Below are 27,811 nucleotides of genomic sequence, written 5' to 3'. Positions count from 1 at the left end.
TTTACCTTAAAAATTTCCTTGTGGAAAGAATGAATTAATTTCTTTTTTGGGGCTGGGGTTGTGGTTTAGTGGTAGCATGCTTGCCTAGCATGTGTGAGGCACTGGGTTCAAGTCTCAGCACCACATATAAATGAATAAAATAAAGGTCCACTGACAACTAAAAAAGATTAAAAAAAAAATCTTTTTTAAAAAAATATTTCCCTAAGCCAGTAAGCAATAGTTTAATCATGTCTTTTTAAAATTAGATTGTTTTTAAAAAAGAGACAAATAAGGTAATACTTATTATATAAATATAATGATGCAATTAGAATTGTTTGCTAAGTCCATTCTTTCTTTTAATTGGGTAGGACACCCAATACGAAAATAGTCAATATTTGATAATGTGGAATTACCAAATTAAAAGAGAATACTATGAATGTATTAATTTTTTTCTATATTGAATAAATAATGTAACATAGATACAATGTAAATAAATAAAAGTGGTATGACCAGTGGCGGGGGGCGGGGTGGACAAGTATACCTAGCCAATAACAGGCCTTTCTGTTAAAAAAAGAAATTTCAGCCAGATAAGAAGGGAAAATGTTTCCATTTCCAGTAAAGCTGCAACATAAAACAAGTTAATATTATACATCATAAACTTGTCTTGCTAATGTATTCTCTAACAAAGGAATTTCAATCATTGGACTTTGGAGATTTACTGTGCCTGAAAATAACCTTTAACTTCTTAAATATCTATAATTCTTTTGTTTTACAAAAAGATAATAGTGGTCTTACCCAATAATATGTTGCTCTGGTAGTAATATTTAAATTGAGATCTGGGGCTGGGGATGTGGCTCAAGCAGTAGCGCACTCGCCTGGCATGTGTGCGGCCCGGGTTCGATCCTCAGCACCACATACAAACAAAGATGTTGTGTCTGCCGAAAACTAAAAAATAAATATTAAAAAAATTCTCTCTCTCTCTTTAAAAACAAAAATTGAGATCTGTTTTCTTGGAAGAGGAAAAAAAAAATTGGCACTTTATTCTGCCCCCTCCAGCATGGAGGATAAAATGACTTTGCTAGGCTTCTTGATTAAAAAGAGCTTCATTTGAAGCCACTCCCTCCATGTATAGGCCTTAGGAGGCAGAGTTTGTAGACTTCATGGAGGAAGCTGTAATGTTCTCTAGAGTGGTCGGATGGGACAAATAGTCAAAACTCTCCTTCCTGTATCTTTTTTTTTTTGGTACTGGTGATTGAACTTGGGGCACTCGACTACTGAGCCACATCCTCAGCTCTATTTTGTATTTTGTTTTTAGAGACGGGCTCACTGAGTTGCTTATTAGCACCTTGCTTTTGCTGAGGCTGGCTTTGAACTCATGATCCTCCTGTCTCAGCCTCCCAAGCTGATGGAATTACAGGCGTGCGCCACCGGGCCTGGTTCCAGCCTAGTATCTTAAAAGTACAGCTGACCACTCTCAGACCAATCTTATATCCAATGGAACTCTACAAATGACTACAATAGAGGAAATTTACATGAAGATGGCTTTATGATGCTAAGAGGAAGTAAACATAACCCTAAATAGGAAATATGATTGTGGATGGCTCTATACGAAGAATTGAAGTAGAATGTCTCCATGACAGTGCTTTACATCTTTAAAAAAAAAAAAATCTGATTTGCAATTTGCCTGAGTAACTCTTGCATTTAGAACCGTTGTAAAAAAAAAAATAAAGAAAACGAAAGCAAAATCTGTAATTTGTAATGAGAAACATGAGGGAGGCCTCTTTTATTTCGTCACTTGAAATTGATCTGTTTAAATTGCATATATCATCCTGATTCAATTTGGACAAATTATGACTCTAGAAATTTGTCAATGCCTTTGATATTTCCTATTTTATTGGAGTACAAGTTTTCAAAATAATTTCTAATTTCTTCTGTATTTCTTTAGTGTCTGTCGTGATATTTCCTTTTTCATCACATATGTTAGTAATTTGAGTTTTCTCTCTCCTTCTCTTCATTAGCATGGCTAAGGGTCTGTCAATTTTATTTATTTTTTCAAAGAACCAACTTTTTGTTTTGTCAATTTTTTCAATTGTTTCTTTTGTTTCAATTTCATTGATTTCAACTCTGATTTTAATTATTTCCCGTCTTCTACTGCTTTTGGTACTAATTTGTTCTTTTTCTAGGGCTTTGAGATGTAATGTTAAGTCATTTATTTGTTGACTTTTTCTTCTTTTAAGGAATGAACTCCATGCAATGAACTTTCCTCTTATAACTGCTTTCATAGTGTCCCAGAGATTTCGATATGTTGTATCTGTGTTCTCATTCACCTCTAAAACTTTCTAAATCTCTTCCTTTATGTCTTCTGCAACCCATTGTTCATTCAGTAGCATATTATTTAGTCTCCTGGTATTGGAGTGGATTTTATTTCTTATTTTATCATTGATTTCTAATTTCATTCCCTTATGATCTGATAGAATGCAGGGTAGTATCTCTACTTTTTTATATTTACTAAGAGTTGCTTTGTGGCATAATATATGGTCTATTTTAGACAAGAATCCATGTGCTACTGAGAAGAAAGTGTATTCTTAGGCTAGGGTTGTGGCTCAGTGGTAGAGCGCTTGCCTAGCATGTTCGAAGCCCTGGGTTCGATGCTCAGCACCACATAAAAATAAACAAAATAAAACTATTGTGTCCAACTAAAAATATATATATATTTTAAAAAAGAAAGTGTATTCTCTCATCGAAGGATGAAATATTCTATATATGTCAATTAAGTCTAAGTTATTGATTGTATTGAGTTCTATAGTTTTTTTTTTTTTTTTTTTTGCTTTTGTTTGGAAGATCTATCTAGCGATTAAAGATGTGAATTGAAGTCACCTCAGATTACTGTGTTGTGGTCTATTTGACTCTTGAATTGAGAAGAATTTGTGTGATGAACGTAGATGCTCCATTGGTATACATATTTATAATTGTTAAGTCTTGTTGGTGTGTAGTTCCCTTGAGTAGTATGTATTGTCCTTCTTTATCCTTTTTTGTTGACTTTAGTTTGAAGTCTACTTTATTTGATATGAAACCCCTGCTTGCCTCCTCAGTTCATGTGAGTGGTATGATTTTTCCCAACCTTTCACCTTCAGTCTATGGATGTCTTTTCCTATGAGAGGTGTCTCTTGGAGGCAGCATATTGTTGCATTTTTTTTTTTATCCAATCTGCTATTCCATGTTTTCTGATTGATGAGTGTAGGCCATTAACATTCAGGGTTATTATTGAGACATAATTTGTATTCCCAGCCATTTTTGTTTATTTTCGGTAGATTTTTCCTTTAGTGTAATACCTCTCTCTGTTGATTTCATCATTGTTTTTCATTTCCTCTTTGTGGAATATTTTGCTGAAGATGTTCTATAGTGCAGGCTTTCTAGTTGTAAACTCTTCTGTTTACTATGAAAGTTTTTTTGTTTTTTTTTTCATCATCAAATCTAAAGCTCAGTTTTGCTGGATGTAAGATTCTTGGTTGGCATCCATTTTCTTTCAGAGCTTGGTGTATGTTGTTCCATGATCTCCTGGCTTTGAAGGTCTTGGCTGAAATATCTGCTGAGATACGAATTAGTCTCCCCCTATATGTGATCTGATTCCTCTCTCTTGTGGCTTTTAAGATTAAATCCTTATTCTGTATGCAAGGCATTTTCATTATAATGTGCCTTGGTGTAGATCTGTTGTAATTTTGTACTTTTGGTGTCCTGTAAGCCTCTTGTATTTGGTTTTCCAATTCATTCTCCATGCTTGGGAAATTTTCTGATATTATCTCATTGAAGAGATTATGCATTCCTTCGGTTTGAAACTCTGTGCCTTCCTCTACCCCAATAACACTTAGATTTGGTCTTCTGATGCTGTCCCATAATTCTTAAATGTTCTGTTCATGGTTTTTTACTATCTTCACTGTGAGATCAACTTTATTTTCTAGATTGTATACTTTGTCTTCATTATCTGATGTTCTTTCTTCTAAGTGATCTAGTCTGTTGGGTATGCTTTCTACTGAGTTTTTTAATTTGATTTATTGAATCCTTCACTTGAAGGATTTCTGTTGTTGTTTTTTTTTAAATAATGTTGTGGATTTTATTTATTTTTGTTTTGGGGGGTTTTTTTTGTTTTTTTTTTTAGAGAGAGAGAGAGAGAGAGAGAGAGAATTTTTTATTTTTTAGTTCTCGGCGGACACAACATCTTTGTTGGTATGTGGTGCTGAGGATCGAACCCGGGCCGCAAGCATGCCAGGTGAGCGCGTAGGCTACCCCTTGAGCCACATCCCCAGCCCTGTTGTTTTTTTTTTTTTCCAGAGTCTCTCTCTCTTGAAGTAATCTTTTGCTACCTGTATTTGCTCTCTTATCTCTTTGTTGAAGAGATCAATTTTTTGCCTGTATTTGCTCATTTAGGTAATTCTTTAATTCACAGATCATTTTAATTATGAACCTTCTGAACTCCTTTCTGACATTTCATCAACTTTGCAGTCCATGGGTTCTGTTATTATAGTATCCTGTTTGTTTGGGGCACTTTCCTCCCTTGTGTTTTCATGATGTCTATGTGTCTTCCTTTCTTGTAGTGTGGACCTGAGATATTACAGTTTCTTCCCTATATTCTTGTAACACCCATGTAGATTGTCTTTACCTCACCTTATGTTGGGCTTCCAGACCCTGCTGGTGTCCTTCAGTGTATGCTACTTCATCTAAGGTTGGTGGCGGCAATATCAGAAGTAATTGTATGGGGAAGGCTATGGCAATGACTGCCATGTCCAAGATGAAAGTGGGTTACGCTTAGGCTCCCAGGTGTGTGTGTGTGTGGGGGGGGGTGCGTGAACTCAGACCTATTCTGAACCTGGGTCCTGTGCAAGTCAGTGTGGACAGATCTGGGCTGGGCCTGATTCCAGCGGTAATTTGTTGGACTGAAGGGGCGGACCTGTGCCAGAAGCTAGGCTCTGGCAGGTGTCTGCCCTGCTGGTGGAGGGGTGGACCAGTTCCTGGGGTGAGCCTGGATCCTGTGTGAGCTGGTGTGGGCAGTCTCTGCTTTTTTCTTTTTTTAATCTATTCTTCTATCAATAGATATTTGGGTTGTTTCCATCTCTTGGCTACTCTAAGTGATACTGGAATGAGTATGAATGTGCAAATATATATTTGGGATCTTGTTTTGTATTCTTTTGGATATATATCCAGAAGAAGGATTCCTAGATTTATATGGTAATTCTATTTTAAATTTTTTGAGAAATCTCCATACTGTTTTCCATAATGGCTACACCATTTTACATTCTTATAAACAGTGAACCAAGGTTCCAATTTCTCTGTATCCTTGTCAACACTTATTTTCTATTCCTTTGATGGTGGTCATCCTAATGGACATAAGGTGTGATACTGCAAAGTTTTGATTTGCATTTCACATGCATGGTAATCATTTGAATATCTTTGGAGAATTGTCCAAGAATCAAATCTTGTTCATTTTTCAATTGGGTTACCATTTTGTGTGTGTGTGTTTGTGTTATAGAAGTTCCTTATATTTTCTGGATATTAATCTTTTATGATATAAATTTGCAAATATTTTCTCCCATTCCATGTGTTGCTTTTTCATTCTTTGATGCAGAGAAGTATTTATATGTCATTTAGTCCCATTTGTCTATTTTTGCTTTGGTCTGTTCTTTTGATTTTACATCCAAGAAATCACTGTCAAATCTCATGTCTTGAAGCTTTCCCTCTGTTTTATTACAGGAGTTTTATAGTTCTTATAATTTTTATCAGAAGTTTTATAATTTCTTATAATTAGGTCTTTAATTGTTTTGGGTTAATATTTTGTATTTATATAAAGTAAGGGAGGGAAGGGTCCAACTTCATTCTTTTGAATGTGGACATCTAGTTTCCCCAACACCATTTGTTGAAGAAAACTGTCCTTTCCTCATTGGTCTTGGCACTCTTGTTGAAAATAATTTAATCAAGTATTCAAGTGTTTATTTCAGAGGTTTTTATTAATAATTTTAAGGGTTATAATTCTGCCTACGGTCATATACTTTAGATAATTTTTATTTAAGAAGAGACAAGCCCTTTAAGCTAACTAGAAGCAGCAGAATTCATAGATTTTTTTCAAGTAGAAATACCTTCAAGTTCATTTTCTTTAGGGTCCTTTTTTAGCCTATTTCCCTATATATTGCCACCATTCCAAAGTTTTAGCTTCCTCAAATTTTATTTTGACTAGACACTAATATTTATTTTGATTAGTAAGTCTGTTTTGCAACCATAATTTTAATTCATATTGCATCTTCATGTATTTTATAGTCATATAAATATAGCCTACTTTTGATTTAGTAAAAAAAGAGAAAAAAGAAAACTGAATGCTAACCATGCTCTAGGTACTGTGCTAGGTGTTAAGAAATACAGAAAACTCGATTTTATATTATTGTGTTGCTTATGGTACCACTTTTCTCTAGCCCAAGAATGCCTTAATAGAAACTGAACCAAATACCTATTTTAGTGTGTTTGAAATATGAAAGAAAACCAATGTTTGGAGACTTACTAAATGAGAGGGAGAAGAGAAAATGACAGAAGATAAAAGTAGAGAAGTAGGCAGGGATCAGCTTATGATATCATTTTAGATTTTCTCTTAAATTAAATGGTAAGCTACTTAAAGTTTTAAATAGAAAAAAAATCTACACTGAATTTTAAAAATCTGACATAGAGTTGCAAAATAAATATAATATGAAATGTTATTTTTGTAAAAATTCCTAGTAGTTGATAAACCTCTTTGGCAATCTGATTTGTTAAACTGAAAAACTAAAAGCAAATTCATAACACATTTTTCCTACAATTCTCACAACGAAAAGTGGCAAAATAGCAGTAGTATCACCAACTTATACATCCTCACCACCCAAATTTTGTTCTTTAATTCTAATAGCATCTTGAAGGAATCAGGGCTCCTTGAAGTTCAGCTGATGCCATGTCTTAAATGAGAAAAAAATTAAGGATGGGCCTGGAACATCTTACTGTAATCAGAAAGCAAGTCAAAACAAAAACAAGGTACTAGCTTGAAGTGGTCAAGGTGTAACAATTAGAGCATTAATAATAATTACAGTTAAATAAACTATGAAAGTATTTTGAAATGCTATGAGTTCATAATGTACTCAAGAATAGATGAAGTACTGGGGCTGGGGTTGTGGCTCAGTGGTAGAACACTTGCCTAACATGCATGAGGCACTGGGTTCAATCCTCAGCACTACATAAATATAAACTAAAGATATTGTGTCCATTTAAAACTAAAAAATAAATATAAAAAAAAGAATAGATGAAATATTGAATATAGACAGAGTAGTTGTTACGTGAAAAAAGTAAACGTGGATTATGTTTAATTTTTTATTTTTTTCAGTGAATACTGGCAATGGTAATATAACTGCATAATCTATGTATGTGTCTGTGTAATGTATACACAGATATTTGTTTTATCTATGTAAGTAATTATTGAGAACTGTAAGTTTAATAGCCTAGACAAAGTAGATCCAAAAATAAAAAGATCAGTCAGCAGTGGTGGCAGCAGGTAGAAAGGAAAGATAATAATATGTTGAAGAATAATGAGTTACTCAGGTAACCTAAAAAGGGGGAGTTAATCAGACTTGATTCTTTATATTTTTGAAGAAAAAAAAATCTCTAAGCGGACCTACTGCTCCAGTTATAAAATAATGCACATAAAACAGTTTATACTAACATTTAAAGAAAATATATCCTAATGACAACAGAATTTTGGTCAGAAGAAATAAAAGGATAAATTATATCTGTGGGAGACATTGGGTTTAAATTTATATGAAAGGAGTAAACTTAAGAAGGTTTGTTGATATATGAGTTTAAATTTAAAAAGAAAACCAGCAGCTTGAATTTATATTACTTTGAGAAAAGCAAACAATTCCATTCTCTGACCAAAAATTAGCTGACAATGCAGATTCCATAATCTTCGTCTGTGACAAGTTACGTTTAACTGAAAGCCCAAAAGGCACCCAAAGTAAGTTATAGTCCTAGAAGATATCAAATAAGTAGGAAAAAATATAGAAATAATTTTTAAAATGAATTTAAAAACTATAGTATTACATTTTATAATATATTTAAATAAGCATAGGTTTAGAAATAATCCTAGTTGAATATTTCTACTATAAGATTTGAGGCATTCCAAAAATTTAGCCACTTAAAAATTATTTTGAAGTTTAATTCTGGTTCTGTAAAGGGATTAAGTTATAATTAACAAGTTTTTTAAAAAATCACTTTTAAAGTATAGTTTTCAAAAAAATTTTAAAGTGTGACCCCTAAATTTTTAACAACCATTCTATTTACACATTTATTCCAGAGGGGAAGTGCCTATATTTATGAATAGGTGTAGATATAGAGATATACAGATGAATAGATCTGAATAACAAATATATCCCTCAATTGCAGGAAATATTTTAATTTTTTGAACAAAAAATTATATAACAAAATTTTAATATACACAAAGACTATAACCAATCTTACAGAATTTTCTGTGCTTTATTAAATACCAAGAAGTATAATTATCTTAATCCTTAGTTCAATCAGTAGAAAATAATATTTGCATGTCAGGATATTGAAACACATACATAATAGAATACTTACATTGCTGAATCTCTTTCTTGAGACAAGGCTGCTTCATGTGAAGCTGAAATAGCAGGTGGGGATCTAGGATATAATCCATAACCTTCACTTGGAGTAATTATCTGTTTACCCAGAATTCTTCAAAATGAAAACATATAGACCATTAAACACCTTCACTTGGCATACATACAAAAACTAGTCATTTCTGGAACAAATATGATGGCTCTACATAGAAGTCCAGTACATATTAGTTTGACATTGATTTAATTCTTTGGGGGGCGGGTACTGGGGACTGAACTCAGGGGCATTCAACCACTAAGCCTCATCCCCAGTCCTATTTTGTATTTTATTTAGAGACAGGGTCTCACTGAGTTGCTTAACACTTCACTTTTGCTGAGACTGGCTTTGAACTTGTGACCCTCCTGCCTCTGCCTCTCGAGCTGCTGGGATAATAGGCGTGTGCCACCACACCTGGCTCAAGAATAATTCTTCAGATAAAATGTGAATCCTTACCACAGGTATATCTCTCTCTTCAACAAAATGGGGATAGAAAAGATAAAGCAATAGCCTGGGAGTTTTTGAAAATCCTAAGGAAAAAATAAATACACAAAAGGGGAAAAAACAGGAAAAAAATAAACCCAAGGAAACTGAGCAAACTTTTGGAATTTGCCCTTAATCTTCTATAATAATCTGCATAAACAAATATATTTTCTGACCATATTGCTCAAAAGTAGAGTTCTTTAGAAACTCCTGATACACAGATCTCAGCTACTGGTATAGAAATAGTTTCTCTCAACCAGGATAGCATATTGGTAGTTATGGAAACTTCCACCAACTTGAGTATTCATTCTCTCAGTTGAGCCTTTACACCACATGGCCTTGTTCACATTCATTAAAATAATATCCAATAGATATTTCAGAATACAAGCTTTCTTAGAAATGCACTTTTTAATTTTAGTTTTAGCCATAAATACAAGACAATGGTAGCCTTCAATACCTGAGGTGAGGAAAGCTAGATGTCCACTGTTGGCACTCTTCTTGTAGACTCTTGGTATGCACACTTGACTTTTGCTCATATAAGAGCTCATCAATGGCTGTGAACATGGCCTGGACTTTTTCAGTGGCATTTTTATCAAGTTCCTAGAAGAAAATACCCCCCAAAATATTTAGGTGACCTTCAACCTCTGTTAACAATGTAAAGACTGAAAGCAATCAGATTTTGTTTTGTTTAAAATATTTAATCCATTTGAAATATTACTGTGTTTACATGAAAGAAAAGTAGTTATGGAATTTTCAGAACTCATGTAATTTTCAGAGCTCATGGAATTTTTAGATGTCTTTTCTATTCCTGTTTAAAGAAAATTTACAGAAATATATTTTTTAAAAAGTAACAATTTCTTCTTCATATAAATACTATTTATTGTAAACATTTTAAAAGTACAGAAAAGTATAAAGAAAAACTTAAAATTTTCTAATGAAGCAGACCAGGTACCCCCACCCAAAAGACTCTTGCCATAATTAAGCTTCTCCTCTGTCAGATCAGCAGGATGTCTGCAAAGGTTATTGTGGTTGAAATTCTTTCTTGTAAATGCCAGGTTTGCACACAAAAGGTGTAACAGAATTAGTCTGTAAGCTTGTTGTACAAAATATATTATCTGTGTTTTCTTGGTAAAACTTATGTGACCTGTGTCTGTCCTTAGAACTTAAGAAATTATTTTATGTAAACTCCTCCAGCATGTAAACTTCCAAGGCCACACCCCCCACAATGGGTGTAAAGTTCAAAGAATTTCCAAAATCTTGGTTCAGAGAATTTTTAAAAAAATATTTTTAGTTGTAGACAAACACAAAGCCTTTATTTTATTTATTTATTTTATGAGGTGCTAAGCATTGAACCCAGTGCCTCACACGTGCTAGGCAAGTGCTCCACCACTGAGCCACAACCCCCGTTCCCCAGAGAATGTTTTAGGCTATGCAATAGCCTCTCTGGACCCTGCAATCAATAAACCTGCTTCCTGAAAATTCCTCAGGTATACAGGTTCTTCTGTCCTGTTTCACTACAATTCCACAAAAGTTAATGATTATTATTTTTATTATTATGTTATTATTATTATTGAGATGTCTCCCCAAACTCCTAGGCTCAGGCAATCTTCCTGCCTCAGCTTCCTGAGTAGCTGGCACTACCAGTGTGTGCCACCATACCTGGCTTTGATGACTGCTAATTTTAGTATAGTTGCTTGGTTCTAGTATTTTTTAGAACAAAAAATCTGTATATATTACTTAGTATTCTGCATCTTTCACTTGACAATTTATGTTATACATTTGAGCCCTGTAACCTGTCAGAGGAGCCAGGCACTGTAGCACAGGCCTGTAATCCCAGCAATTTGGAAGGCTAGGGCAGGAGGATCACAAGTTCAAGGCCAGCCTCAGCAACACAGCAAGGCCCTCAGAAATATAGTGAGATCCTATCTCAAAATAAAAAAAGGACTAGGATATGGCTCAGAGGTAAAGTGTCCCTGGGTTTAATCCCCAATAAAAACCCACCCCACCCCCACCAAAAAAAGAGTACAGTCAGAGGGAAGGCTATAAAATGTGGAATTAATCATGTTATCAGATCTTTAAATTTCCTGCTTACCTTTACTGCAGCTGTATTTATTATGTGCCCTTTTACATTTCACTTGAAGAAAAGTTATACTTTCTTCTAAAAGGATAAAATGAGAACTATGTATTTTCACTGTAAAAATTAAAATCAGGGGCTGGGGTTGTGGTTCAGTAGTAGAGTGCCCATCTTGCACGTGTGAAGCACTGGGTTCAATCCTCAGTACCACATAAAAATAAATAAGTAAATGTATTGTGACCATCTACAAGTAAACAAATATTTTGAAAAAGAGAATTAAAATAAGTCTCTTCTCAGTAGAAATATATTTGGGAATCATTTAAAAAAAAAAAAAATCTGGCCAGACACAAGTCTGTAACCCCAGTGGTCAGGAGGCTGAGACAGGAGGATCACAAGATTTGTGTTTTACTGACAATTTTTCAGAGAACTAACTTTTGACTACATGTTAGTTTTCTCTATTTTTTTATGTCATTAATTTCCAGTTTAATCAATATTTCCTTCTTTCTGCTTGCTTTAGATTCAGTTTGTCCATTTTTAGTTTCTTAAGGTGGAAACTTATGGACTTCAGATTCTCTTTTTTCTGTAAGCATTTAGAACCATTAATTTGTTTCTTTTTAAATTTTTTTTATTTGTTCTTTTTAGATAGACATGACACTCCATTAATTTATTTCTAAGACCACCATAAATTTTGATATTTTGCTTTTTCATTTTCATTTAGTGAAAAATATTTTTTTAGTTTTCCCTTGCAGATATCCCTTCCAAACAGCATTTGGGGATATTCCACATTTCTGCTTCCTATTTCCAACTTAATTCCATTGGTATTGGAGAACATACTTTAAATCCTTTTAGATTTACAACACTTGTTTAAAAATGTGTTTGAAGAGTATATAGAGTACATATTCTGCTGTCATTTAGGTCAAGTTGGTTCATAGTGCTATTCATCTCCTCAGTAATCTTTGCTAATCTTTTGTCTAGTTTATTTTTTAAGTATTAAGAGTAGGGTATTGAGTTTCTAGCTATAATTGTGATTATTTCTCCTTGGAATTCTGTTCATTTATGCTTCGTGAACTTTAAGTTATTGAGTATGTATAATTTATAATCGCTGTATTTTACTAATGACTGAAACCTTTTATCATTACAAAATATTCCTTGTTTCTGGTACTTTTTCTTGTCTTAAAGTTTATCTTCTCTGAGTTCTAATTCAAGCAGTGCTTACTTTTTTTTATTTTTAAGTTACTGAGGATTGATTCCAGTGGTGCTTTACTACTGAGCTATAACCCATCCCTTTTTTAAAAAATATTTTTTTAGTTGTAGATGGACACAGTACCTCTATTTTATTTATATATTTTTATGTGGTGCTGAGGATTGAACCCAGAGCCTCATACAAGCTAGGCAAGCACTCTACCAATGAGCCACAACCCCAGCCCCCAACCCATCCCTTTTTAAATTTTGAGACAAGGTCTTGTTAAGTTGCCCAGGCTGGTCTTGAACTTGAAATCCTGTAATGCTCCTATCTCAGACTCCTGAGTAGCTGAGATTAGAAGTAGGCACCTCCATGCATGACTGCCCCAGCTTTTAATTTCTGGGTTCCTTCTATCTTCTTCTGCACTTGCATGCATCTTATTTCCCAGATCCTTTTAATAAACTTCTAGATAGTGTGCCAATCCATTGTCTGTAACCTCAGCCTGTCTGAGCCACTGTTCTTCCCAAGTTTACAACTGTTGTTGACAATGCTATTAAGCACACAGTTTGTCTAAGCTTTACTCTAGATCCTTCTCTGGCAGTAAAACTGCTAGCTTTCATAGCTTGTCTCCCTAGAGAAACAGACTCTCATTGTTCTTAACCCAAGCCCTATTGATTTCTATAAATAATTGTTTATTTTTTAGTTGTATACTTTTGGTAAACTTTCAAAGTCCTTAAATAGCTGCATTCACCACCTTAATCTATTTTTATTATTGTCTTTGTTAAAACTACTCACTCTGATATTATAAGTTCCCCCTCATAATTTTCTCTTATTATATTGTCTTCATCAGGTTTTAGCATCAAGATTATGCTGACCTCTTAAAATGAGTTGAGAAGTGTTCCTTCTATTTTTTGGAAAAAGTTTGTGCCGTTGTTATTTCTACCACAAATGGATAGAATTCAACTGGGCCTAAAGCTTTCTCTGTGTGAGAGTTGTTTAATCTAATTTCCTTAGTATTTTTATAACAACTCACAATTGTAATAACCTTAAAAAAGGAAATTTGTATTATAGTCAACCATCCTTTGAGCTGTAATTACTTCTATAAGCCCCATCTTTATACATCTTATATGCATTTTATATATACATATCTTATATGTCAATATATATTAAATATAAGCATTTTTTTGCCTCAGTCAGTATCTTTTAAAGAAATCAGATAAAAATAAAGACTTTGACATTTACCCATTTATTTACAGTTTCTGGTACTCTTCTCTCCCTCCCTGGCAGATTCCAGCTGCTTCTTTTGCCCTGAACTCTGGTATCTGCTCCTCAGCACAATGGGAACATCATTGCTTTGCTTGAACTCTGACTCACTATTGCATAGTCAGAAAACTCCCCAGGCAGGGAGCCAAGGAAAATAAGAAGTCAAGGGAGTAGGAGGATGGCCTGCTAGGCAATATGAGACTTAGAGGGCTCAGAGGCCCTGAACATGTTAAAAGGGTATTTCAAGTTACTTTGGCAGTGAAGTAAATTACTCCAAAACTCAACAGCAAAAATCACTTATTATCTCTCCAGGTTTATATGGGTCAGGAATTTGTGAAGATCTCAATAGGAATGGCTTATCTCTGCTCTGTATCATCTGTGGCCTCAGTCAAAAGACTCACAGGCTGGGAGCTAAAATCATCTGAAGGCTCATTCACTAATACAGTGGCAACTGAGGCTGGCTTATAACTGCAGACTTTAATTCCTTTCCATAATGCTTTTTCATGTCTGTAACTGAACTTTCTTACAAATGGTGGTTAAATTCTGAGATCTACCACTCAAAGATAGAGACAGAGACAGAAATAGGCAAGCAGAAACTGCAGTGTCTTCTAACCTAAAAAGTCAAGTAGCATCACTTTCACTTTGTTCTAATGACTGAGGCAGTTAAAAGGGACATCCAGGTTCCAGGAGAAAGAACATGGCTTTTGAAAATATAATCTACCCACAATGGGAATAAGATGTTGCAGGATGAGCACTACTGAAAATCAGGATGTCCCTTTGGGAAGGCAATCAGCTTGTAATGTTGAAATTAGAATGGAGAGAGGAAGGCTACCGCATGGGGAGTAGGTGGAGTAAGAGAGGGCAAGGGCAAAAAAGGTACCCCAAAGGGGGGTCAAACCAGTATGAGTGTCTGAGTCCAAGCCGGCTGAGAAAATCCAAATGGTAAAAGGATACAGGGGGGAGTCACCCAGTGCAGGGTGAAAAGGGTATATGCAGAAGAATAGGAGACAGTGGCAATAGTGGGAAACTGGTTACATTCAGGGAAATTAATCAAATAGATAAACGTATTAAGGATGATGAGAGCCAGGTTTCTGTCAGATAAAGAAGCTACAAATATGGAAAGGGGAAAACTATTATGAACCTTATCATGTAAGATTGGAATAGGAGGACTACAAGTATTCCCTGGTTCTGTCCACTAGGAAGGGCTGGGCATCCATGACAAGAAAAAATTAGTATGCATATCCAGCACATAAATCTTGTTTTCTAAATATCCCAATTCTGGGGCAAAGTACAAAATAAGCCTAAAATATCTTGTGCCAGAAAGTAAATGCTCAAAAAAGAAGGGGAATAGACCAAAATGGCATAGAAGCCATTTTGCAAGGGTTTTCATTGGCCAAATTTGGGATAATTTGAACTTCAAGATAAATAATAATGATGTATAACTCATTAAGTAAAACGGAAATCCATGAGTCCCACGGATACAAATAAATAAGTTGAAGTTTGATGAGAAACAGAAAAGCAACATAATTTCAAAATAACTCCCCATAAAATACCTTTCCATGCAAATGCAAATGAGTAAGTTGGAAGATCTCACCTTAATGAAGTAACCAAGGTGAAGACCATAAATACTGAGATAAAAGGCATTGTGTGCCACCTACTAGAGCACAATAAGAAAAATATGTTCATTTCTGTGCTATCATTTTAAAGAGTGATTCAAGATTGAAGGAGCAGGGCTGGGGATGTGGCTCAAGCGGTAGCGCGCTCGCCTGGCATGCGTGTGGCCCGGGTTCGATCCTCAGCACCACATACCAACAAAGATGTTGTGTCCGCCGAGAACTAAAAAATAAATATTAAAAATTCTCTCTCTCTCTCTCTCCTCTCTCACTCTCTCTTTAAAAAAAAAAAAAAAAAAAAAAAGATTGAAGGAGCAAAAGAGGATAGGATAATGTGAACTGAACTTTTGTTATAAAGGATATTATTAGTACAATTGGTAACACTAGAATAGGGCCTGAGGATTAGATGGCAGTAATATATCATAACTTTCCTGATTTTAGTAGTTGCATTCTGATAGAAGAATGTCCTTATTTGTACACATTATTTCCTTATTCATAAGAAATACACGTTAAAATATCTGGTGGGGGGGTATAATGTCATTCAAATTGTGGAAAAATAGTTCAACTTGAGGGCTGGGGTTGTGGCTCAGTGGTAGAGCACTTGCCTAGCATGTGTGAGGGCCTGGATTCAATCCTCAGCACCATGTTAAAAAACAAAACAAAAACGAATAAAGGTATTGGGTCCAATTACAACTAAAAAAAATTTAAAATAAAAAAGAATTGCAACTTTAATTCAAAACCTGAATTTGGGGGGCTGGTATTGTGGCTCAAGTGGTAGCGTGTTTGCATAGCATGTGTGAGGCACTGGGTTCGATTCTCAGCACCACATAAAAATAAAATAAAGATAATGTGTCTGCCTAAAACTAAAAAATAAATATATATATTAAAAAAAAACCTTGAATTTTGTTACGTACAAAATAATGCATTTCAAAGGAATTTTCTACTCTGACATTCATATGATTATATCTGCAGTGAAGTCTTTGCAATAATATAAGGAAAACATCAATATTATTTATTTACTAACTAGAAATCTTGAAAATCATAATTATTATAATAAATGTCAAAATAAATCTATTCTTCAAAGAGTTAAACACAGAATTTTCATATGACCTAGCAATTCTCCTTGTTATATACCTAAGATTATTCAAAATATAGGCACACCAAAAATACCTGTACACAAGTGTTCATACTAGCATTATTAATAAAAGTCAGAAAGTAGAAACCCATTAGCTGAAAAACAGATAAGATTTAGTAATCTACGCAATATAATTTTTTAAAATAAATTTTTAGGTACTGTATCACTGAAGTACATCCGATCCCCAGCAATTTTCTTTTTTTGGTAGTTGTAGATGGACAACATGCCTTATTTTATTTGTATTTTTATGTGGTATTAAGGATGGAACCCAGTGCCTCACGTGCTAGGCAAGTGCTCTGTCACTTAGCTACAGCCTCAGCCCTGCAATAAAATTTATTAACAAGAAAAAGAATAAAGTACTGATTAATTTATAATATGAATGAACCTTGAAACTATTGTGCTAATTGAAAGATGCCAGATATAAAAAGCTATAATATAATTTATTTATATGAAAATGCCAGAATAGGCCATTCCACAGAGACAGACAGCAGATTAGTGGTTGCATGGGCCGGGGGAGTGACAGCTAAGGGGTACAGGACTTCTTTCTGAAGTGATAAAAACATAGTAAAATTAGATAGTAATGATGGTTGAACAATTCTGTGAATATACTAAAAAATACTCATATACTTTAAAAGGGTAAATTTTATAGGGTATGAATAAGTAAAATAAAGTTAATAAAAATTGAATGTTATACAGTAGATAAAAAATACAAACAACAAGAAATACAAACAAGTCTTAAGTTATAATTTTAAAACATTATACCATCCAAAGTCCCTAGAAACTAATCCCTAACAAATGTACAGTACCCCTTTATTGATACAATAATGAAAACCTTATTACTAAAATATATTAAACAAGATCTAAATAGTTTTTTTTATTAAGTTGAAAGATTAATATACCAAGGACATGTTTAAAACTCAATATAATAAAGATGGCAGTTTTTCTCAAATTGACCTATGCAATTTTAAAAACTTTCTATTTTTTATATTAAAATATTGGTCAAGACAATTATGTGCAATGTGGTATTACTGAACAATTCAGTAATACTACCAGACAATGTGGATTATTATACAGCTATAGTTACATATAATTGTTATATAGTTATAATTGTTATATAGTTAAAACCAATAAATGAGCTTAGGATAGGACAATTTAGAGAGTCTGGAAATAACTCATATTTTAAAATTTGATTTATAACAGAGGTAAGCATGGCAGACAGAGGGAAAAGAATAAACAGCTCCACTGGAATATCATCACTTATGTATAGGAGAAGGTAAAAAATTTATTTGTATAATTTTAGAGAACCCATTGATGGAGTACTACCAATATTTTGATAGGAAGGAATCATATATACTAAGCAGTCTGTTGTATATGGGACATTTCTACACATTAACCATACCTAAAATGTCCCTGCTTAGAAATCCTGACCTAGTAAATAAATGGTGCTGAAACAATTCATTATGCATGTGGAAAAAAGTAGGATTATGTCTCTGCTACATACCATAACAAAAGACAATTGTGGGTGGATTAAAGAACTAAATGTAAAAATTATGAAAATTATAAAAATCCCATACTAGAAAAAGGTATTTGTAATGTGTTTTTTAAAAGGATGAGTATGTCAGTCATGAATTGCATTTGGATACTACTGAGAATAACAGTGGCTTAAATAAGATAATTTTCTCTCATAAAAAATTAAGTTTAGAGGTAGGAATTAAAAAGTTGATATGGTGGCTCCAGGGGTATCAAGGACCCAGTTTCTCCTACCATTTCCATCTTCAATTAATACTTCATGGTCTGAGATGGCTGCTGTATTTTTAGCCATAGTTCCATGATTCAGACAGGAATTAGGAGCAAGAGATAACTGGAAAAAAAAAAATTGCACTCCATAAAGCCCTACCTCCTCACTACTATGTAACAGAGACTGGGAAATATAATTTTCAACTTGGTCCAATGTTCAAAATTCTATAGCTCTATAGGGAGAGTAGATATAATAGCAAAATCTAAGGTTCTGTTATAAGTAGTATTTGGAATAAGTTCAGCAAACTGTGGTCAATAGGATAAATCCAGCCCATCACCTATTTACAAATGAAGTTTTATTGGAACACATTCAGTCTCTTTATTTACACACTGCTTTATAGCTTATAGCTGCTTATAGTTTATAGCTGCTTTGTGAATACAGTGAGAGATGAAGGTCCAGATAGAGTCTACAAAGCCTAAAGTATTTACTATGTAGCTCTTTAGAGATAAATGCACCCACCCTTGATCTTAAAAAAAAAAATCAGTGAATTAAAAAGGTAAACATGAAAAATTGTTAAAAACCTATGAAAAATCTTATATTATTCCATTTTTCCTGACTAGTGAAGAAATGAAGGTAGAAAGTGAAATGATTATATTTGAATTTTTAAAAACATGTTACATAATAATTAAAATAAAATGTTACATAATAAAATAATATAAAAAAGCAAGGGAATAGACATATCTGTATGACATTTTTATAACTTAAAAAGAGACAACTATCATAATATAGAAAGAAATGATGGAAATACATATAGTCAGTGCACTAAATCCTCCATATAAGGCATCAACTTCATTCCTTCAGAATAAAATTTAAATTCTTTCCATGGTCTATGAGGCCCTACACAATGTACTTCTGCTTACCTCTCTCATCTCATTTTTGTGCTTTTCTCCCCCTGGTTCACCATCTTCCAGCCACTCTGATTGTTTTCTTCAGTTTCAAGAACATGCCATACATTTTGCCTTGGAAATATGAACTTCTCCTTGGGGTAGAAAGTTCTTTTTCTCACTCTTTTCATGGCTAACTCTTCAATATTTAAGTCTCACTCAGATCTAACCTACCCTATATTTCTATATAAAGTGAATTCCCCTATACTATTTCAGCACCTGTCATCTTCCTTAGAGCTCTTACCACTTTTTATATCTTATTTCCTTTTGTCAATCTCCCTCATAAGACTATTAAGTATTAGAAGCCTCACTTGGCCCCATATCCCCCAAGCCAATGGGTATAGTAAAAACAAATGTGCTCAATAAGGTTCAGTGAAAACAAATGTGTTCAATAAATGTTTTTAAATAAATGAACAAAAAAATGAAAACCCAAATATCAGAAAATAAGGGAAAACTTCAATTGTAATATATTAACACCAAGAAATATAACTATTCAAATAGATAGGCATGAAGGATGAAACATCTATACAAAGTAATGGTACATGAAAAAAGTAGACCACAAAATAGGATACATACATGTTGTATGTACACACACACATGCACACACAGAGTATATGTACATATATCATAGAAATATATGAAGAAAGTATATATATATAATATATATAAAAATATATATTATATATATTACATATATATAAAATGATTGGAGGGGCTAGGGTTGTAGTTCAGTGGTGTAGCACTTGCCTGGCATGTGTGAGGCACTGGGTTGGATTCTCAGCACCATATATAAATAAATAAAGGTCCATCAACAACTAAAAAAAAAAAATTAAAAAAAAGATTGGAAAATAATTCATGGTAATAATAATAGGTTTTAAAAATTAGGCTTTCTGTAAAGAAAGCAGGTTGCTAACAATAATAGTGTGTAAAATAAACATTGGGGCTGGGGTTATGGCTCAGTGGTAGAGCACTTGCTTCATGTGTGTGAGGCACTGGGTTCGATTCTCAGTACCACATTATTAAATAAATGAATAAAATAAAGTCCATCAACAACTAAAAAAAAATACTTAAAATAAGCATTGTGGAAAAGTGCTTACAAAGTAATATTAAATGAAAAGTAGAGCATGATACTATTATGTACATCATGATTATAACCAAATTACAAATTGAAAGAAGACATAAAAATCAAAATACCTACTGAATCAAGATGGTAAAATTATGCATAAAATTTGTCTTTTATAAATTTTTCTTTGAAGGTTATTAGTCTTTTAAAAATAATTTTTTATAATGGGAAATTGATACAATTTAAGCAAAAGTCATTCATTTAATCACCTAATTAATAATGACTGAATAACACTAGGGGTAAATACATTTAGTCCTCTTTTGTAATATATACATGTCAAACACTACCCATCAAGTATTGAAAGAAAGTAAGGATTAATACTTCTTTACAACTATTATAAAGTGTGGTAAATTTAGGAATTACCACACTTGTAAAGAATCAATACAGGAGAGTGAAGGAATGAAATATACCAACAAATCCTAACTCCTAGGATAGTCTCCTAAGAACTCCATTAGACTGATAACATACAACTCACACCATATCCCCAGGAGAAGTCTGAGCTGCCTTCTGTAGAGATCCCTGTGCCAGTATAACTTGGAAAAGCAGATCCTGAATTCTCAGTGTTGCCTGATGTTAAAGGTGATTCTTGAGTGAAGTCAGACTCACTAAATGCACAATTTGAGAGGGAGACAGAAAAAAGTAAGATTCTCACATTTCCTCAAATTTCTGCAGCATTGACTACCCAGTAACTTAGGTGACAAGCATGTGTACAAATACATCCAATGAGGTGAAAATAAATGAAGAATCTGAAATTAAAGCATCATGGAAAACTCCTATCTAATTTCTATAAAACCAACAGCATTCCTTCCAAATAATTCTAGTCATAGCTTACAATGAATACTTTAATATTCTACCTATAACATATATTCTTTATAACTAAAGATATTTCAGAAATGTTAATAGTAAAATCTGAACTGTATCAAGTACTTTTACAGATGTTAATCTCATTTTATCTTTGGTACTACCTGGTGATGCAGAGTTCCAGTAACTCCATTTAAAAAAAGAAGTAATCTGACATTTAGTTCCAGATTTTAATCTTGATAATACATTACTTCTCAGAATACTCTTTGAAGTCATAGTCTCTTCTCTTCTATTTCTTTAAATAACAACAGCAGCTAATATCTACTGAGCATTTGCTATAAAACAGTGTTAGGTTTTACATACTTTATCTCATTTACATTCACAATATCCTATAAGAGGTACATTATCAAGTAGGTAACTTGCCCAATATTACTCAGCTAATAAGTGGCAGGACTAGGATTAAGTTCATATTCTTTTTTTTATATACTTTTATTTTATTTATTTATTTTTATGTGATGCTGAGGATCTAACCCAGGGCCTTGCACATGCTAGATGAGCGCTCTACCACTCAGCCACAACCCCAGCCCCTAAGTTCATATTCTTAACTACATCATAATACTACTTCTAAAGGTTATAAAAACAAGTATGATGTTGTTCCTAAGTTCATATTCTTAACTACATCATAATACTACTTCTAAAGGTTATAAAAACAAGTATGATGTTGTTGCCATTAGCTATTCTACAATGAAGGCTGATGATTTTGGCGGGGCAGCGGATTACTGGGGATTGAACTCTAGGGCACTAGGCCACTGAGCCACATCCCCAGCCCTATTCTGTATTTTATTTAACCAGGGTCTCACTGAGTTGCTTAGCACTATGCTTTTACTGAGGCTAGCTTTGAATTCACAATCCTCCTGCCTCAGCCTCCCGAACCAATGGGATTACAGGCGTGTGCCATCATCCCCTGGCCATTTGTTTTTTAAATGAGCTCTTACTATGTTGCCCAGGCTGACTTCAAACTAATAGACTCAAGCAGTCCTACTGCCTCAGACTCTTTAAGATGATAAAACTTCTTGATTCGTTAACAAAGTCTTGATACCAAAAAACAAAACCTTTGCCATTAGCAAGTCCAATAAACAAACAAGTGCACTCTGTGTTATTACCTTTGGGAACTTGTTTCTTTTTCACGGCCATCATTAGTAGAGGAAATTTCATCCAGTTGCTCTGGAAGGGGATGATGATTAAGAGCATGTTTTGTTACTCCTTTCCTGTTAAAGATAAAATAAAGTTATTTTTCCTATAAGGAGAAGATAAATATATTTCAGTAACTGGATCTAAAAATTAGTTACCAACTTCCTGCAACTCTGGAACTGTCCAATGCAGTGGATACTGCTAGCAAGCAGCAGTTACAAATGAGGCTCATTGGAACTGATTGTGGGTTTTTGGGTTTGTTTGTTTGACAAATGCACAGACAGAGGTTTATTTAGGAAGTAGACATACATTCAAGGGAAAATTTGAGCTACCTCAAGTATGAGAACCCCGGATTGTTTTTTAAGTGTATAACACATTGGATTCCAAAGTCTTAGTACATAAATAATATGCAATCTTATTAATTTTATTATCTTGATTATATATTAAAATATTTTGGATATATTAGGTAAACAAAATATATTCTTGAAATTTCATTAAAAATTGAAAATACAGGGCTGGGAATGTGGCTCAGGCGGTAGCGTGCTCGTCTGGCATGCGTGCGGCCCGGGTTCGATCCTCAGCACCACATACCAACAAAGATGTTGTGTCCGCCGAGAACTAAAAAATAAATATTAAAAAATTCTCTCTCTCTCTCTCTCCTCTCTCACTCTCTCTTAAAAAAAAAATTGAAAATACAGTCCCACCAGCAACGTATGAGTGTGCCTTTCCCCCCATATCCTCACCGACATTTATTGTTGTCTGTATCCTTGAAATAACATTCTGACTGGTGTGAGATGAAATCTTAAGAGTAGTTTTGATTTTCATTTCTATAATTGCTAGAGATATTGAACACTTTTTCACATATTTATTGATTAAATTAATATCTTCTTCGGAGAAGTGACTGTTCATCTCCTTAGCCCATTTATTGATTGGGCTGTTTGTTTTTTTTGGTGTTAAGGTTTTTGAGTTCCTTATATATCCTGGAGATTAGTGCTCTATCTGACGTGTGTGTGGCAAAAATTTGCTCCCACAATGTTGATGGGAGCAAACTGGTGCAACCAATCTGGAAAGCAGTTTGGAAATTCCTTTAAAAAATTGGAAGGGTATCACCATTTGATCCAGCTATCCACACTCCTCAGTCTGTACCCAAAGGACTTAAAATCATCATAGTATAGTAACGCAGTCACATCAATGTTCATAGCAGCTCAATTCACAATAGCTAAACTGTGGAAGCAACCTATGTTCTTCAATAGATGAATGGATAAAGAAACTATGGTATATATACAATGAAATATTACTCAGCATTAAAAGAGAATAAAATTATGGCATTTGCAGGTAAATGGAAGGAGTTGGAAAATATCATGCTAAGCAAGTAAGCTAATCTCAAAAAACCAAAGGCCAAGTGTTCTCTCTGATAAGTGGATCTCATCCATAACAGGGAGCAGGGAGCCATGGGAAAAATGTTGAAACGTTGATTGGGCAAAGGAGAGGGAGGGTGGGGAGGACCCATAGGGGCAGGAAAGATGGTTGAATGAGATAGACATCATTACCCAAGGTACATGTATGACTACACATACGGTGTGACACTACATTGTGAATCAAAATGCATTCTGCTGTCATATGTACTTAATTAAAATGAATTAATTAATTTAAAAAATTGAGAATACAGTAAGATATAACTACATACCTATCAGAACAGCTAAAATAAAAAATACTGATAACACTAAATGCAGGTAAGAATGTGGAATAAACGGGATATCATATAATAATTTACTGGCAAGAATGTCAAATGGTATAGCCATGCTAGAATAGTTCAATAGTTTCTTACAAAAAAAAAATACATACATTTACCAAAAGACCTAGCAGTTAAACTCTTGTGTATTTGAGACCAGAGAAATTAAAACTTATATTCACACGCAAAAACATACACAAAATGTTCATAGCAGTTTTTGTTATAGTTGAAAAAGAACTGTAATCAACTCAAATGTCCAATGTGTAAATGATTAAACTTTGGTATAGTCACACAATAGAATAATTCAGCAATCAAAAGAAATGAACTATTGATACATGCAGCAACCTGAATGGATCTCAAATGTATCATGCTTAAGTGAATAAAGCCAAAGCCAATCACAATTATATATACACTCTATGATTCTATTTATATAACATTCACAAATAACAAAACTATAGAGAGAGAACATAGCAGTAGCTGCTGGAGGGGATGTGACTAATAAGAGTACACAAAGAAGTTCCTTGGTGGTGGCAAGATGTCTACTTGATTGTAGTGGTAGTTAAACAATCTATAAATTAGACCATCTGCATAGAACTATGTGTATATATGCATGCATACATATATACACACAGAGACGACAGGATGTAAAAATGGGTGAAAACTGAATAAGGCCTGTAGTTTAGTTAACTTTACTGTACCAATGTCAATGTCTGGCTTTGAAATTATACTAAAGCTACCTAAGATGTCATCAACGGAGGGAAACTGAATGAAGGGTTCATGGGGCTCTATATACTAATTTTGCAACTTTCTCTGAATCTATGATGATGTCACTTTTTTATTTTTTGTTGTAACCACCTGAAAATTTAAAATGTCATATGCAGCTTATATAATATTTTCTATTGGACATTGCTTATCTGGAATTTCTATTTTCTATTGGACATGTGCACTGGAATAAACTATGGGTCAATTATTATATGTTCCAATCTTAATCATCTACAGTACTTTCCTTCCTCATAAAATTCTGCAGTCAAATAAATTGAGGAGACTGGCTAGTTAAACAAAGCTACCCAAGTTTCTTTATAATAGGTTTCCCATGTCCTTTAATACAGAAATTTATATTATAAATTTAGTACATTACCCAGGGAAGGAAACTGAAGCCCAGAGGGATTAAGTAACCTGCTTATGGTCATATGATTAGTAAGTAGAGTCAGGATTCAAATCTAAGTAGTCTGGTTCCAAGGCCTCTAAATGGAAATAAAGTTTGAGACTTTAGTAAATTGTATCATTTTTATATATAAACATAAAGCAAAGGATCAGGTCAACAAAGCTTTCCCTTTAAATTTTCTCTAATGGTAGAAATGAATTTCTGCAGAGCCATGTGTACTGCTCTCATTCAGTGAACCTAAAACTAAAAGCCTATCTTTGATAAAATGGGAGGAATCTGAAATATGGATTCTAGCTATGAAATAGAGACTTAAACATTTTTTTTTAGTCAAGGAAGTGACAAAAAATAACAAAGAGATATTATTAAATGTAACAATAGCATTTTGATTTCATAAGAAAATGTCCTTAGCTTTTAGAGATGTACAGGATATGAATACAGACAAAATGACAACATAAACCAGTATCCTGGGGGTTTTGTTTTCCTTCTTTCAGAGAGAAGCTACAAAGAGATAAAGATAGATGAAGCAAATACATTAATAGGTTGACAACCGTTGAGTATGGAGTAATGGGTGGCTCTATATAATTCTCAATATATTTATGTTTGAAATTTTTCATTTAAAAAAGTTATGCTTGGGCTGGGGATGTGGCTCAAGCGGTAGCGCGCCCGTCTGGCATGCGTGCGGCCAGGGTTCGATCCTCAGCACCACATACAAAGATGTTGTGTCTACTGAAAACTAAGAAATAAAATATTAAAAAAAAAAAAAGTTTTGCTGTGTGTTGAAAATCTCTTTTCCCCAAACTCTTTTCAACATCTATAATTTATAATTGTTAGGAAGAAAGTTAAAGTTCCTGCTTCAAAGGACAGTATATAGCATCTTGATTAAAAAGCCCTTTTATTGCACTGTCTTTTATGCACATTTTATCTTCATTACTCACTTCACTGTGATTCCAGATGGAGAATCATCTTTTGGGATTATCAAATTACCAACCAAGAACAAGTAATGTAACTACACTGGGTCAATAACTTCAATCCATTCAATACTTAACTGTTTATTCATGTTTTTTTCCCACACAAGATTTGTTTTAACTTTTCAGTATGTTGGAATTAACTATAAAAGTAGATTTTAAGCTAAATGCTGTTCACTTTACTGTGAAACGACTGTTCTTCATTCCAGTTCCTTATTATCTGAATGGCTACTGGGCAGATATCCTCTTCTTTAACAGATAATAAGCTTTTGAAACGCAAAGAGAGATTTTAGACTTATTTTCTTTGTATGTCTATTGTACCAAGTAAAGGTGGATATGTAAAAGGAAATTGCCATTTACTGAGGACACATTTATTTCATAAGAGGCCCTATGCCATCATTGTAGACATGCTTTTAGATAATGAAGGCAGAGAGATTTTGTAATTTGCCAAAAAATTACATAGGTAGAAAAGAGTCCAGCTAGAAACTCAGCATACTTAAAATATGCTTGTTTTTGCCATGTGTAATTAATATTTAGTAAATGATGTATGGCTGCTAAAATAACAGAGTTCAATGAAAGGGGAAAATTTTTTAAAGCCCAAGCCTAAATCCTGATTCTATTGGCTATGTAACCTTAAAATGAGTAAACTTTTTCATATAATTTCATCACCTGAAAAACTGAAGATAATCAAACCCTTCCTACAGAGTTGTTATAAGGATCAAAAAGCAAAGGACTTTGACTTAGTAATGGGAAGAAATTAGCATTACTTGCTAAATTACAACATTATGTAAGGACAAGAAGTGGGTCTTTAGGTTAGAAATACTTGCTTTTTAGTCTAAAAAGAAAAATTGATTCTTTTAAGTTCTGATGCTTAAGAGGTGGGGAAGCAGTATATATAATGATTATGACCACCGGGTTCAGAGTCAGATTGCACAGGGTTTGTACCTCTGAGCTCCACTACCTCCCCTGTGTGTAACCTTTAGCATGTTACTTGAAATGTGGGACCTTTATCTGTAGAATGTCCAAAATAAAATACTCAATCAGATATCCATGTTGGAAAGATTCAGATAATGCATGTAAACAGATTTGCCATTAGTATCTGGCACTTGAGGTGTTCAACTTTATTGAAACATTCGATTATTAATAACTTCTCCAGTTGTCAATTACCATTGGTAGTGGGGCCTGAAGCACTGTAGAAACTACAAACGCCTTAGGAGACCCAGTTCCTATAATCAGTTAGTACTGCTCAAGAGATCAAGTCTTAGGCTACAGGTCGCGAGACACGCCCTCAGTTGCAGGCAGAGGGACAAGTGTCCACCAAGGCTGGGAAGAGAGAAATTCCAGGCAATATTTATTTTCCCCAACCCCAGGAAAAGAAAGGCGAGAAAGACTAGTTATGGAGGGTCCCCAGGGAGCCCACGACCCGCCTCAGCCTCGCGGGCTGGGATGGATTAGCAGTCCACTCACAGCTCCAAGTTCTGCGGCACGGCCTTCCGAGTGTATCTGGAGATCATCCTCCTCCTCTGCCTCCTCCTCAGCCGCGACCGGGGCAGGTACGTAAGGGTGGGGGCCTCCGGGCCTGGTGGGCCCCCTCCCACCACCTACCGGCCCCGTCTCGCCCCGTCGCCTAGACTCCGGATCACTACAGTCCCAGGGTTCCCGCCTCTCCGGTCCTCCGTCCTCCCAGCTTCCTAGCGGGGGCGGAAGTGACGAATACGCGGGCACCTGCCAAAAGCCTCGGCCGAA

General features: G+C 34.3%; 1 protein-coding gene across 1 annotated transcript in view; it reads right to left on the bottom strand.

Annotated features, from left to right (window-relative positions):
• Fam149b1 (family with sequence similarity 149 member B1) overlaps nt 1–27,747 on the bottom strand; it is a 48,174-nt gene extending 20,427 nt beyond the window's left edge. The window contains 5 exon segments of the mRNA XM_026390172.2: nt 8,620–8,736; nt 9,596–9,738; nt 20,687–20,816; nt 22,176–22,280; nt 27,533–27,747. Coding sequence (XP_026245957.2) covers nt 8,620–8,736; nt 9,596–9,738; nt 20,687–20,816; nt 22,176–22,280; nt 27,533–27,579 — 542 coding nt within the window. The 5' untranslated portion in view covers nt 27,580–27,747.
• Nucleotides 27,748–27,811: the final 64 nt, after the last annotated feature.

This window comes from Urocitellus parryii, chromosome 5 (assembly GCF_045843805.1).
Source record: "Urocitellus parryii isolate mUroPar1 chromosome 5, mUroPar1.hap1, whole genome shotgun sequence".
NCBI lineage: Eukaryota > Metazoa > Chordata > Mammalia > Rodentia > Sciuridae > Urocitellus > Urocitellus parryii.
This window is presented reverse-complemented; position numbering and strand designations above follow the sequence as displayed.